The 13,118-nt window shown below is 44.8% G+C and overlaps 1 protein-coding gene across 2 annotated transcripts; it reads left to right on the forward strand.

The window, feature by feature from the left end:
* Positions 1–115: 115 nt before the first annotated feature.
* Positions 116–12,677, forward strand: LOC119977062 (ras-related protein Rap-2a). 2 transcript variants are annotated; one of them, XM_038817628.1, is made up of 2 exons: positions 116–723; positions 3,537–12,677. In XM_038817628.1, the coding sequence occupies exons 1-2, from the start codon at positions 589–591 to the stop codon at positions 3,951–3,953; spliced, it is 552 nt and encodes a 183-aa protein (XP_038673556.1). In that variant the 5' UTR covers positions 116–588; the 3' UTR covers positions 3,954–12,677. The 2 variants fall into 2 exon arrangements, with proteins under 2 accessions (XP_038673556.1, XP_038673557.1); XM_038817629.1 differs by having other exon boundaries at positions 123–223.
* The last annotated feature ends 441 nt before the right edge of the window (positions 12,678–13,118 follow it).

Here is a 13,118-nt window from a genome sequence, read left to right on the forward strand (position 1 = left end):
AGGCGTTGACTGACAGGCGACTGGAGCAATGGGACGGCGGCGGGGGCGGGTGCTTCCAGCGGGCGCCGCCGCGATTGGCCGGCCGCGGCCTGATGGACAGGTGGAGGGGGGCGGGAACATCCGGCTACGGTGGCCGGGCGGTGTCACGTGAGAAGGCGGCGCGGTCGAACGGAGCCAGCGGAGAGCAGTCGAGGAGAGAGAGTCCCCGCCCGACAGAGAGAGAGTATGGCGGCGCGGGGCGGCGCGGAATCCGGCTTCGGGGGAACAATAAAATTCCGAGAATGAGGCGAGCCCCGCGTTGCCTTGGCTGAGGGAGGAGGAGATGGGGCGGGAAGGCGGCGCCGTCACCTCCCTGTGAGGCGGGAGCGGCCTTTTGTTCCCTTTAAGAGGGAGGAGGGGGTAGACTTATTTTGTTTAAATCTGTAATTTCTCCCCTCCGAGAGAGAGGGGCGGGGGGTGGACAATTAAAGGCATTTGGGAAAGTTTGACTTCCCCTTTAATTCCCACCCCCCGGGTTTTTTTAATTTCTACCCTCCGACTTTAATCGCTCCCTTAAAGGGGCGGGGCGGTGGGCAGGCAGCCGCCGCCATGCGGGAGTATAAGGTGGTGGTGCTGGGCAGCGGGGGCGTGGGCAAGTCAGCCCTGACCGTGCAGTTTGTCACTGGCACCTTCATCGAGAAGTACGACCCGACCATCGAGGACTTTTACCGCAAGGAGATAGAGGTAGTGTTTGTTGGTTCACCTCTCCCCATCCTTCCATTCATCCCCTTTTCTTTCTTCGCCTCTTTTCGTTTCAGGCGGTGGGGGGGGATGTGCTTGATGGCACTTGGGATGTGTTGGGGTGCGGGTTTGAGAAAACGCTTCAACAGGAGGGCACTGGGGGTGAGATGGTTGGGTTGGGGGTGATGGTTGGTTTGGGGGTGAAAACAACTCAAGTGGGTCGGTGCAGACTTGATGGGCCGAATGGCTTCCTTCTGCACTGTATGTTCTGTGTTACCAGCACTCATCAGAAGACCAGACTTGTATCCCCGCAGATCCCGGCAAGAGTCCCTATTGAGCTCTGGAGGTTACCCTTGTTTTTCTCTCTCACCGGCTGCCGCCGGCCCAACTGAGTATTCCCAGCTCTTAGTTTCAATCAGTACGCGCATTCTGAAATGTTAACTTTCTAACTGTTATTGTTGCAAGTAGGCTCACGTTAACGCTGCAATGAAGTTACTGTGAAAGTCCCTTAGTCGCCACACTCTAGTGCCTGATGGGGTACGCTGAGGGAGAATTCAGAATGTCTAAATTACCTAACGAGCAGGTCTTTTGGGACTTGTGGGAGGAAAGCAGAGCACCCGGAGGAAGCCCACGCAGACACGGGGAGAACACACACACAGCGACCCAAGCCGGGAACCGAACCCAGCACCCTGGCGCTGTGAAGCTACCGTACCGCTCGCTCTATTCCTCTCTCCAGGCCGGCTGGGCATTTCCTACAAGTTCTGCGCCAGGGAGAGTCATGTTGGACTGGAAGCGTTAAAGCTGCTTCTCCCTCCACAATTGCTGCCAGCGCCAGCAGAGTATTTCCAACACTCTCTGTTCTTATTCCAGATCTGCCGACATTACAGCTGCTTCTCTTCCAGGAATGCCTATCTAGAAGATGTCCTGGTCTTGTCTCCAGCGGGAATTCCGTTTGTCTCTTTCACCTTCTCCGCTTTCCTTGCTTTGCCATTTCCCTCCTGGTATTTGATGAGGCGTTTACCAAAAGTCGCTTTCACAGGAAGTCTTACAACACCAGGTTAGAGTCCAACATGTTTGTTTCAAACACTAGCTTTCGGAGCACTGAAACAAACATGTTGGACTTTAACCTGGTGTTGTAAGACTTCTTACTGTGCTCACCCCAGTCCAACGCCAGCATCTCCATCAGGGGTTACGTAGCTCCCAAGAAGAGTCAAATTGGACCAGAAATATTAACTCTTCCCCTCTCCAAGCCGGTTGAGTTTTTCCAGCGCTTCTTGTTTTTTTTTTTATTGTATTCCCATTGTACCCCTTTTCATTAGCCCATCTTCACCCTGGACAGGCTCTGCTTCGAAGCCACACTTTTTTTTAAAGAGTTTTAGGAATTTTTTTAAAAAGCAAAATACTGCAGCTGCTGGAGATCTGAAATATGTGCAGATAGAAAAGCTCAGTATTTGTGGTGAGAGACACAGTTAATGTTTTGAGTCCAATGTGACTTCTGGGATGATTGGATTTTGTTCCTGTTGCATGGCTTCTCGCCTTCTACATCCTCATCTTCCCAGCCTCCATCTTCAATAGTTTTCCACCCAATGCAGGAAAGTCTTCAACATAAATAAAAGCGCACCATTTGTTTTGATTGCTTTTTCTCCTTCGATTTTGCTCACATCTTGCATCCAGGAGATTAACCTTTCATTCCTGGAGGTTTGGCCACCCTGTTGATATTATGAAAAAAGGCTGGACCTAGATACTTAAGGTGTTTAGAAGAATAAGAAGCAATCTTATTGAAAAGTGCAAGATTCCGAGGAGGCTCGGCATGGTGGATACTAAGAGGGTGTTTTCTTTCCCCCCCCCCCTCCCGTGTTGGAAGTCTAGAACGTTGGGGGGGGGGGGGGGGGGGGGCACGGTTTCAGAATGAGGGGTCTTCCATTTAAAATGGGGTTGAGGAGGAACTTCCACTCTGAGGGTCTGTGGAATTTCTCTCCCTCGGAGAGCAGTGGAATCTGGATTACGGAATATATTCAGGGCTGAATTAGACAGAATTATGATCAACAGGGAAGTGGTTATTGGGGTGGGGGGGGGGGGGTGGCTGAGAGGAAAGTGAAGCTAGAGTCCAATCAGCCGTGCTATTGAGTGGCAAAGCGGGCCCAAGGGACCGATTGACCATCTCCCAATTCTTATGATCTGGAGTATAGTCGATAAAAAGGGCAATCGATTTACATACGGCAAGCTCCCATATATTGGAGAAGGTGGTGTTGACCTTGTGTAAGCGAAGGCCAGGAGGAGATTTCACACCGCGCTTAGAAAGAAATTGGGGTGAATTCTCTGAACCGGCAGGATTCTCCGTTCCGCTGCCAGCGCACTCCCGCTTGCAGCCTTCCTTGCAGCATCTTGTAGCTACAATGGAAAATCCCGTTGTCCAGCGGTTGGAACGGAGATTCCTGTTGCCAGCAGCAGTGCGTCGCCGATAAACATGCGGCTGGGGAGGCGGAGAATTGATACCACTGTTTCCATTGGCCAAAAGGTCAAGAATCAGAGGACGCAGATTAACGTTAAATGATGAAAGAAGCAAAGGCGCCATGGAGAAAAGCATTTTTTTAATGCAGTGAGTGGTTAAAGTCTGGAATGTGCTGCCTGAGAGGGTGATGGAGGCAGATTCAATCTCAGCTTTCCAAAGGGAATTGCCTGAATATGAAAAAAGTAATTGGAGGGTTATGGGGCAATGGCAGTAGAATGGGACTCTCTCAGAGTTGCTCTTGCGGAGAGCCAATATGAGCTGAAGAGTATTATGTGCTGTAACCGTTCTTATGGTTCTGTTACAGGTGGACTCATCACCATCCGTGCTGGAGATCTTGGACACGGCGGGCACGGAGCAGTTCGCCTCCATGCGGGATTTGTACATCAAAAACGGCCAGGGCTTCATCCTGGTCTACAGTCTGGTCAATCAGCAGTCCTTCCAGGACATCAGGCCCATGCGCGACCAGATAATCCGCGTGAAGCGTTACGAGAAGGTGCCCGTCATCCTTGTGGGCAACAAGGTGGACCTGGAGAGCGAGCGTGAGGTGTCGGCCGCTGAGGGCCGGGCCCTGGCTGAGGAGTGGGGCTGCCCCTTCATGGAGACCTCTGCCAAGAGCAAGACCATGGTGGACGAGCTGTTCGCTGAAATAGTCAGACAGATGAACTACGCTGCACAACCTGACAAGGATGATCAGTGCTGTTCTTCCTGTGTCCTGCAGTAACACGCTCAGTACAGCAAAAGAACACTGAAAGACTTTGTGTCAGTTCCTATCTGGGGGGAGATCTCCACTTCTGATCCAGGAGGCAACTAGATTATTTCTTATTGCTGTGTATAAAGGCAGAGAATATCGACGAGGAGCTTTATAACTGATGCTCAGTGCTGCTCATCTTGTGTCCTAGAATAAACACACAAAGCAAAGTAAAAACGCTTTGGGTTAAGACCAGACATTCAATCAGTTCCTATCCGGGAGATTGCAACCTCTTCCAAACCAGGAGGCTCGCCTGATTCTTTCACATTGTTGTTTTATAAAAAGCAGAGGGTGTGAATGAGAAGCTTCATACTTGATGGCCAGTGCTGTTCTTTCTGTGCCGTACAGTAAGGAGAAAAAAAACAAACTCCTTGGCTTAACACAAGACTTTGAATTAGTTCCTGTCTGCAAGATATCTGCCTCTTCCAGCCCGGGGGACACGCCAGATTGTTTCATGTTGCTGTAGCTTGTTTTTTGAAAGAAAAGAGGAAGTCGACAAGAGCTTTGTAACGAAGACGAGATTGATGATGGGGGTTCTACAGGCAATGCTATCACATTGGGTTAAACACAAAACGGGACTCAAATTGGTTGCAATATGGGCGAATCGCATCTCTGGTGACACAGCGTCAACAGAGAAGAGCCAGATCTTTTAATCAAGAGTCGTACAACTAAGATTTAGGGTTGAGGACCAGGGCTGTTCTCTCTGTTGTGTAAATGCACTGATTTTATAAAAATAAAAATTTTAAGGAAGCAATTGATGTGATACAGGAAGGATGAACACCCTCGATGAAATCTGAGTGCACGCTTACTGCCTGATGTCATTGAGGAATTTAAATGCTTCTTGTAAAGGGGCAAACAAGTAACCAAAATGGGAGAGGAGAGAGTTCTTAGTTCTTGTCGCGAATGGGAAACTGAGCCTAAATTCGTCAGTTTGTACCCACAGGATACAAGGGCAAATGGACAGGTGAAACATCATGACAGCAGGAGTCTGCCTTGCTCACAGACGAGGAAGGAAAAGCAGTGGACCTTTCAACTCCTATAGGGTAGAATATAAGGAGAAGTAGTGACGCCGAGGGTATTTCAACAGGGTTTCATCAGGTTTTTTGCAGTGCCGTATGGTATAAGTTAACAATCGGTGCTATGCTTTTGTGAATGGTGCAGAAGCGATGATTGGCATAAGTTGATCATTCCTCTGTTAGTGTCTCAAGGAAAGGGCAGTGAACAAATCAACTGTAGTACAGTTGACTGACCAAGATGTTCCTTGTACCATACAGGAAAGAGAATTAGCTAATTCAGGGTTTCTCTTTTTTTTGTGTGGGCAGGACATTACCCTGCTGCAGGCTATTAGCGTTACACTTGTATTGCTTTGCAACAAGATGTGGGGAGGAAGAAAGCAAAAGGACTTATTTTCTGTCTTGCAGCGGGGAACATTTAACTAGCAAGCTACAATTTAATGAAAGATCAACGCTGTTCAACTCTTGCAAAAAGTGAGCCGCTTTACAAAGCTACCAGATTTAGCTAATTCTTCCCTCTCTGCTGCTGCTTTGAAAGGTGATTATTTTATTTGTTTTCCTTTTGGCATTTAGTAAGAGAAAATGGCATCTAGTTTTCTCGCACTCTTTGTAGAAACCACATAGGGAGGGTCAAGAGGATTGCGAGGCTCTTTTGTATAGAAAATTGAGGCTAGTTTGGAAAGATACCCAATTTTTTTAAAATCTGCTTGCTGTGCAGAGGAAGAAAAGATGTTACCATGCCTACAAGGTGACAAAATTGAGACTCATTCTGTGATAAAGGTGGAAACGGCAGCTCTTCAGCTACCATGATAGACTTGCGGAGATGAACTGCTTGGCTGAAATATCAACTCCACAGCCAAAACTAGCCAGCTCTGTAAGGAGGGGAGAGCAATCTGCTTACTCCACCGTTGTGATTTTAAATGACCCAAGATGCTGAATGCTGCTTTAGTGGGAGGGAGAGGACTCCTCGTCCAGCCTTGATTCTTGCAGGTGAGGAAAGTTGCCTCTGTGAGGTTAAGCAAAATGTTTGGTCAAGCTTGGAGACTGGCTGAAAAGTCCTCGTCGACTCTTGAGGGGAAGAGCATATCGTCGCTAATTCCCACAAGTGTCTGTCTGCTAATGACATGCTTTTCAATGGGTATTGTGGTGTATGGAGCTGGTCGGATGTGAATGCCCGACGGTCATCTGTAACCTGTTGGGGAAATTTTCAAAATTTCACCTTCTTCGAAAAGGAAAAGCAGATCACATGTTACAGTCAATCCGGACAAATGTGATTCAGATTCCTGTATTGCACATTGAAGAAAAGTTTATTGCATTTATTGCTCGAGGCTATAAAAACCTATGGATTGATCAAATTTTACAAACTAATAGAAATCATCTCTCCGATTTCCGTCTATCCTGATGCAGAAGTGGCAAAAATATATTTTATTTTATGAATGGTGCTCTGAAATACTTTATTGTGGGGTTTTTTTTTCATTTTATATCTTTGAACTAAAAATATAATGAATGCATGGCTGAACACCAGATACTAAAGTCTTACATTGGAGCATTCTGCAGTGGTTTGATAAATGAGCGCAGTAGCAAAGTGTTTTGGGCACGACAGACTTATTTTGCTTGCTTTTCAATATCTGACAGTTGTGTTGCAGGAACGTTTATTTTTTAAGATGCCACTGCGTGGAACTAGCAGTTGGGATTGTGGAAATGGGACAGTTTTTCTCCTAAATCCTCCTCTGATCCATTCAGAGTTGTCACACACTTGGGAGGAGACAAATCCCGGCGTGTCGTAAAGCGTGATGCATCTGGTGTTCTGATTTCTGAGCTGCGAGATTCCCAATGGAGCAAATCACATGTTGGGTTTTGTGTACGGTGCGAAAAACGTGAACATGCCGCTGGACGTGTCCCTCCCCCCCCCCCCCCCCCCCCCAACACGAGCAAAATCAGTTGGTTCTCCAGATCGAGATTTACCTCCGCCCGGGAGCTGTTCAATTCCTTCATAATTGGATGATCTCCTGCATCTTCAACGGTATGTGTGGCGCATTGTGTGACGTTTAACTGCTGCAAAAAAAATAACAAAAAGATTTTAAAAACAAAACAGCAAGTTACGGGTGCAGGTTTCTTTTTATGGACCAAGAAGGCGAAAAGACACCTTTGCAAATTGCAATAGTTTATTTTGCATTTCCAATAAACTGAAGATGCAGTAAATGGGATCCACTTTGCGTGATTTCTTTCGTACAGGATGATGGGAGCCTTCCCCGCTAATAATGTGCAGCCATTTTTTTTTTTTTTTTTAAGCATTCAAAGATGTATTTTATTGTCTTGTTATATCTCAGCATAAGTTTACATGTCCAAACAGTGTCTTGCATTGTTTATATTATTTACCTGAATATTCAGATATATTTACAGCAATGCCTCGATTCATTTTTAATAACCCCTTAAAACTGACCTGTATGTGTGTGGGCAACATTCTTTGCAACGAACTAGATATCTGAAGTTAATCTACTTGGACTCAATTTTTGTTTTTTAACTGATCAGTGCTGCTTTAAACTTCTCTAAACCATAAAGCATAAGTTCTGAACTGCAGCTTCCGCTGATGTACGTTGAATTTCAGGCAGGTACTGTGAGTGTTCACCTGAAGTGGTGTGTTTAAGGACGGTAGGCTTAGTTACATAGTCTTGTCTCACTGCGGTTGTGAGCACAGAAAGACTTTCCTTTTTGAAACTAGTTCTTTACTTAGAGATTGCTTCCAGGAAATGATGTTGGGTTTCATTCTGACGACGTGTATTTGGGGGGGGGGTAGGAACCGGACTATTTGTGTTGACTCTGGATAAGTGCAGTAAGTCATCTGAGTGATGAGTTTCTTAGTGAGGGACTCCTCCTAACTGGTGCTAAAATTAGTTTGCACAAGTGAAATGGCTAGTTAATGGATTTCCTTTGGGGGGGGGGGGGGGGGGGATGGTTTGCAGTGTAACCGTTGCATTGACCAGGAGGGTTAACATAGCAAATTACCTCATGTCAATCCTCTTCAAATTTGATGAACTGCTGCCTGAGAGCTGGCTTAAGCCAAAGGGGTCTCCTCCGTGTTGGAAACACTTGCAATGCATCGCTTATGCTAAGTGTTTAATATTACAAAAGTCGTTAGACTCTTTGCTTTACCAGTATTAAATATCTTAATCTATTACTTCTTAACCTTTTTGACAACCACCGAAACAATGGCACCTTGGCACAATAGGCGCTTCCAGTTTTCAGAATGATTGAGAGACCTAGATGTTTCCCTAATAGTTTTAGTTTCCCCAGTAAAAGTACAAACTTCACCCAATCATGTATTTCCAATGTCCCAAAATATGTCTTGTGATACAAATTATGTTTGTGCAGTTGTACTGCGGTTCACTGTTTTTCTCTGGCACACCAGTTGAATGGAAGAATTTTGATTGTAGTCACACTATGAAGTTGGTATCCCACTTTATTTTTAGTAGAGCACACCATTTTTTAACATTATTTGTATTTTTGTAAAGTAAAATGGAGAACAAAGTGTTGTGAGGCATCTTACAAGATCAAATTGCTCCATCCCTGATTCCCAGTGAAATCTCTGGCTGGTTTTGACACTTATTCTTTAACGTGGAACCAATATTCTTGTAATTTATCTGCAAGTCACTGTGACAGTAATTATGAATTCAAGTGTGCAAATCCTTAAATCTGATTTTGCAGTGTCAAGCTGGATATATGGAAATAATTATGCTCCTGTTGCTCATGCACTACTGGTGTATATTTCCTGTGTGTTACAGGAGAAGTTGATTGTTCTAAAGGTAGCCCTGCTTTCGAGCAATCAGAATAGTCAAAAATCCTCTGTCCTGGATCTGAAACCTTCCTTGTGTGCAGTTGGAACACAGGTAGCTTGAAATACTGATTCATTATGTGACGAGTATGCTTAAATGCTGTTTTGACAGTGTAACTTTTATGATTGGGTAAAAGGAACTATTCATCGGCACATCTAATTCCAGCTTTTTTTCTTTTTGTTTGTTTTATGAAGTGAGGCATTTGGAAACCCGCAAGTTTCAATACAGCCCACTGCTCTCTTTAAGTTCTGCTTTTTAGTTAGTGAATAAACATTAAGGGCAAAGCAAGGCATCTGTCGAAACCTCCAAGGGCAGGTTTGAATAGGGACTTGTGTAGCTGCACCGATACATTGGCAGTGATCATGTATGAAAACATTGGACTGAATGTGAAAGTCTAGCCTGTGCTCGATCAGCAGAATTGCTGAACTGACTTGTCCCCCGTTTCCGTTAGGAAGTGTTGTTCAGTTTGGACAGGGCAGGTAACATAATGGACTTGGTTATCCGCTCCACGTGGTTCAAAGTTTTGAGTAGCAAATCACCACCGGCTACAATTTTCCCCTCCTAGTATGAAGCCATCAGGTATTGAAATGCAACCATTTACTTTCGAAGGCTGCAAAATGTAAACTCTCCTCCTTTCCCCCTTCTGCCATATGCCGGGGTCGATCAAAATATATGGTTGGGACCAGTTAGCTTATTGGCTTGCAGTGGCGCAAAGGTGATCTTTGGATACGGTTGTGGTGGATTTTAGGTTTAGTTTGCAGAGGGTGGAAAGGAAAGAAAGAGGCCATCTCCAAAAGGAATTGACCACAAGGTCCTATCCTTCAGTGGATATGTCTGTATAATTGTTGTGGTTGACAGTGGATTTGTGGTATAGTAGAAGCCAAGTCATGAGGGTCTGTTGGAATGCATATACTTGAAAGGAACTTAAATCTCTCAGGTGCAAGCTTTGAAGTTGTTTTTCTTGTATTCTGTTTACAGATCAGAAACATTCCATATGTGTAGCTGCTTTCATGACCTCTGATTATCCCAGAGCAATCAAATGAAGGGTGTTTAAATTGTGTTTGCAGATGTAAACAGTTGTAACCACAAATGACTGAAAAAATGTTGTTATTTGAGGGATAAAGGTTGATCAGGGAAACTCCCCTGCTATAGTGCCATGGGGATTTCATTTTACATGCACTTCTGGGGAAGAGGTGGGTGGGTGGGTTGGTCAACAGCACATCTGACAGTGCAGCTTTTCCTCAGTAATGGGCTGATGTGTTAGCCAAAGTCTTTGGTCTGGGATTTGAGCAGTTGACCATGTGAAGTGAGTCTGGCGCCTGGAGCTGTGGGTGGCACCTTGGGTAGGAATAATTATTTCGTGGCACTAGGTTATGAAAAATGAAAATCGCTTATTGTCACGTGTAGGCTTCAATGAAGTTACTGTGAAAAGCCACATTCCGGCGCCTGTTCGGGGAGGCTGGTACGGGAATTGAACCGTGCTGCCGGCCTGCCTGGGTCTGCTTTAGAAGCCAGCGATTTAGCCCAGTGTGCTAAACCAGCCCAGCTATTCGCAACAGTGAAGGATATATTTCATCCGCTTCATCGGAAAGAAATCTAGAAGTATTGTTTGTGAGGCCATTTTTGGTAGTGCGGAAAGAATTAATGTAAATATCTTGGCTGGACTCTGCGCAATTATTTTTTTAAAATTGGATGATCAATTTTATCCATTGGATATTTCACGACAAACAAAAGCATTACTGGTTCAATTCCTTTCAACAGGCTGTAAGACTGGTACTGTTCCTGAAAAATATCTAAACATAGATGTCTAGAAGTTCCTAGATGCAAGGCAGTAATTGATATTATGCAATGTAACTTTTGGCCTGTAATATAGCTCCCCCTTGTCTGATTTCACATGATGGCCTGCTTTTGTATATAGGCAATGGGAATAAATTGAGTTAATTGCACCAATCCGGAGTTGGAAGTAAAAAGCCTTCCATCCACCACTAAAACTAGCTATAAATCAACATAGCTTTTGCTCTAAATGATTGGAATTCAATCCATGACTGTTTTGTGCTATGAGGGTAGATTTGTAGCCTGTGGTTTAGGTGGATAATTTGCCATTTGTGCGTAGGCCGCGTTCAGGTGGGGAGTGAATGTCGAAACCATTACATGAGTCACCTGGCCGAAACCAGAAAGAATCTTCTAATGAAAGTGAGGTTTATTGCGTTCCGCGGACCTTTGTAAAGAAGACCATTCGCCTCATGTCCAATGTTTCCTTGTGTGGCCACTGCCAATCTATGGGTGTAGCTGCTTATGTTTGTTTTCTTTTCAATATGCTCTGTGCTTTTGACACAATTCCAACTTTGCCAATCATGTTTGTTTTATTAACTCTCGGTGATGTGTGTGAAAGGTTGAAAAACCACTGAGAAGCTGTGCATCTATCATTTTTATGTTTTCCCCCTAGTTTAGAAGTGGTGGCAGCCCAGCATTAAAGGTACTCTAACAAAGCAGGTTATCCAAGGGGAGTTGTACTGCACTCGATGTTAACTCTCCACAGATCCTTCTGAGGTTCACCCGCACTTCGTTTTTTTAGATCTGGTGAAGGCCGATAACTTCTCAGCCTTTTGTTGACCCTTTAAAATATCTGGCAGGAATCACCAAGACTCGGTCCGCTTACTTTGCACTGTTCCATTTGCTGGTAACTGTGTGCTATCGACGTGAAAAGGCCAGACCGTTTTCACATGACATCCCGGCTCTCGAGTGTGAGTTGATGGAGCCGCACCCTCATTAATTTTGTCATGTGCAGCATGTAATCTGAAGTAATGTAACTTGTGACAGCGAAATGTGTTCAGCTAAGACCCAGTGTAAAGTAACATGGCATTTAATGTGATGTTGCTGTGGAGAAGCTGTAGCGGGGAGGAAAAAGTGGCATTGGCTTCCTTCTACGTATAAAGCAGTCGGTAATCTAGTGTAAGTGTCAATTTTGATGTATTGGTGATGTAGTAAAACTCATGTTTCTAAATGTACATCAAAATGTCACGGCAAAGGGGGCATGACGGTTTTGTGACAGTATTTATTTACACTCGGGCTTCTGAAAATTTAATGTTCCATTCCAGCAGTGCCTCACTGTCAGAGCCTGGGGTTCAGCGAGGGAAGTTATCCATCTGAAACTTTACTATGTCACGTGTTTGTCTGGTGCAAAAGGAAAAGCAAATATCCTGTGAACAGTCCCAAAGCGATCTCATTTTTAGAACTTGACTATGTTGCTGGCTCACCAAATGCGTTTGTGTTTTTTAATGCTGTAAAAAATTGGACCTGCTGCAAGTGGTTTCAGCTATCCCTGCGACATCTCCCAAAGTGGCTACCAAATCCTCTCTGCCATACTAAATCCTGTTTACTCCCCTTCAGTAAAGAATGTTGCCTTTAACACACACCAGTTTGAGTTCTGTTGGTTTCAACTGTAATGTATTGGAAAATGTGTTTGCATTCCTGTTGAAACCTAGAATTTGTTGGCTGAACCGCCATTCTTTGGACATTGTTTTTTTTTTAAGAAACAATTTTATATTGTATTTGGCTTTAATGGTTTTCAGATACTGTTTTTCTGTACTTTTATTTTTGTTAACTTTGTTTTAACATCAATATATTTTCAACGCTTCCCAGAGGTGAATTAAAACGTAATCTTTTGGCAGTTAGCTGTCGAGCACTAACGTGACTGAATACTTAATAGCACCGTTTTTACCAGGTGTTGACTGTGGTGTAGACTTGCTGTTTCTGAATCGAGCAAGGTGTGTAAATATAATTCGATGCAAACATGTCAACTGTATTTGGATTTAAATTATTTTAACAAAATTAAATTTTATTTAATGAAACCTAACTTGTTTTTGTGCCTTCGTGATAAACAATTCTCTAAGAATGTAAGCCTTGGTGTTGAGCTGCCACCTTGAACTGCTGTGGTGTGTGGAGTGTAGTTACACAGTGCGATTAGAACATAGAACATACAGTGCAGAAGGAGGCCATTCGGCCCATCGAGTGCACCGACCCACTTAAGCCCTCACTTCCACCCTATCCCCGTAACCCAATAACCCCTCCTAACCTTTTTGGAGACTAAGGGCAATTTAGCATGGCCAGTCCACCTAACCTGCACATCTTTGGATTGTGGGAGGAAACCGGAGCACCCGGAGGAAACCTGACACGCAGACACAGGGAGAACGTGCAGACTCCGCACAGGCAGTGACCCAGCCGGGAATCTAATCTGGGACCCTGGAGCTGTGAAGCCACAGTGCTATCCACTTGTGCTACCATGCTGCTGA

This window comes from Scyliorhinus canicula, chromosome 14 (assembly GCF_902713615.1).
Source record: "Scyliorhinus canicula chromosome 14, sScyCan1.1, whole genome shotgun sequence".
Lineage (NCBI taxonomy): Eukaryota > Metazoa > Chordata > Chondrichthyes > Carcharhiniformes > Scyliorhinidae > Scyliorhinus > Scyliorhinus canicula.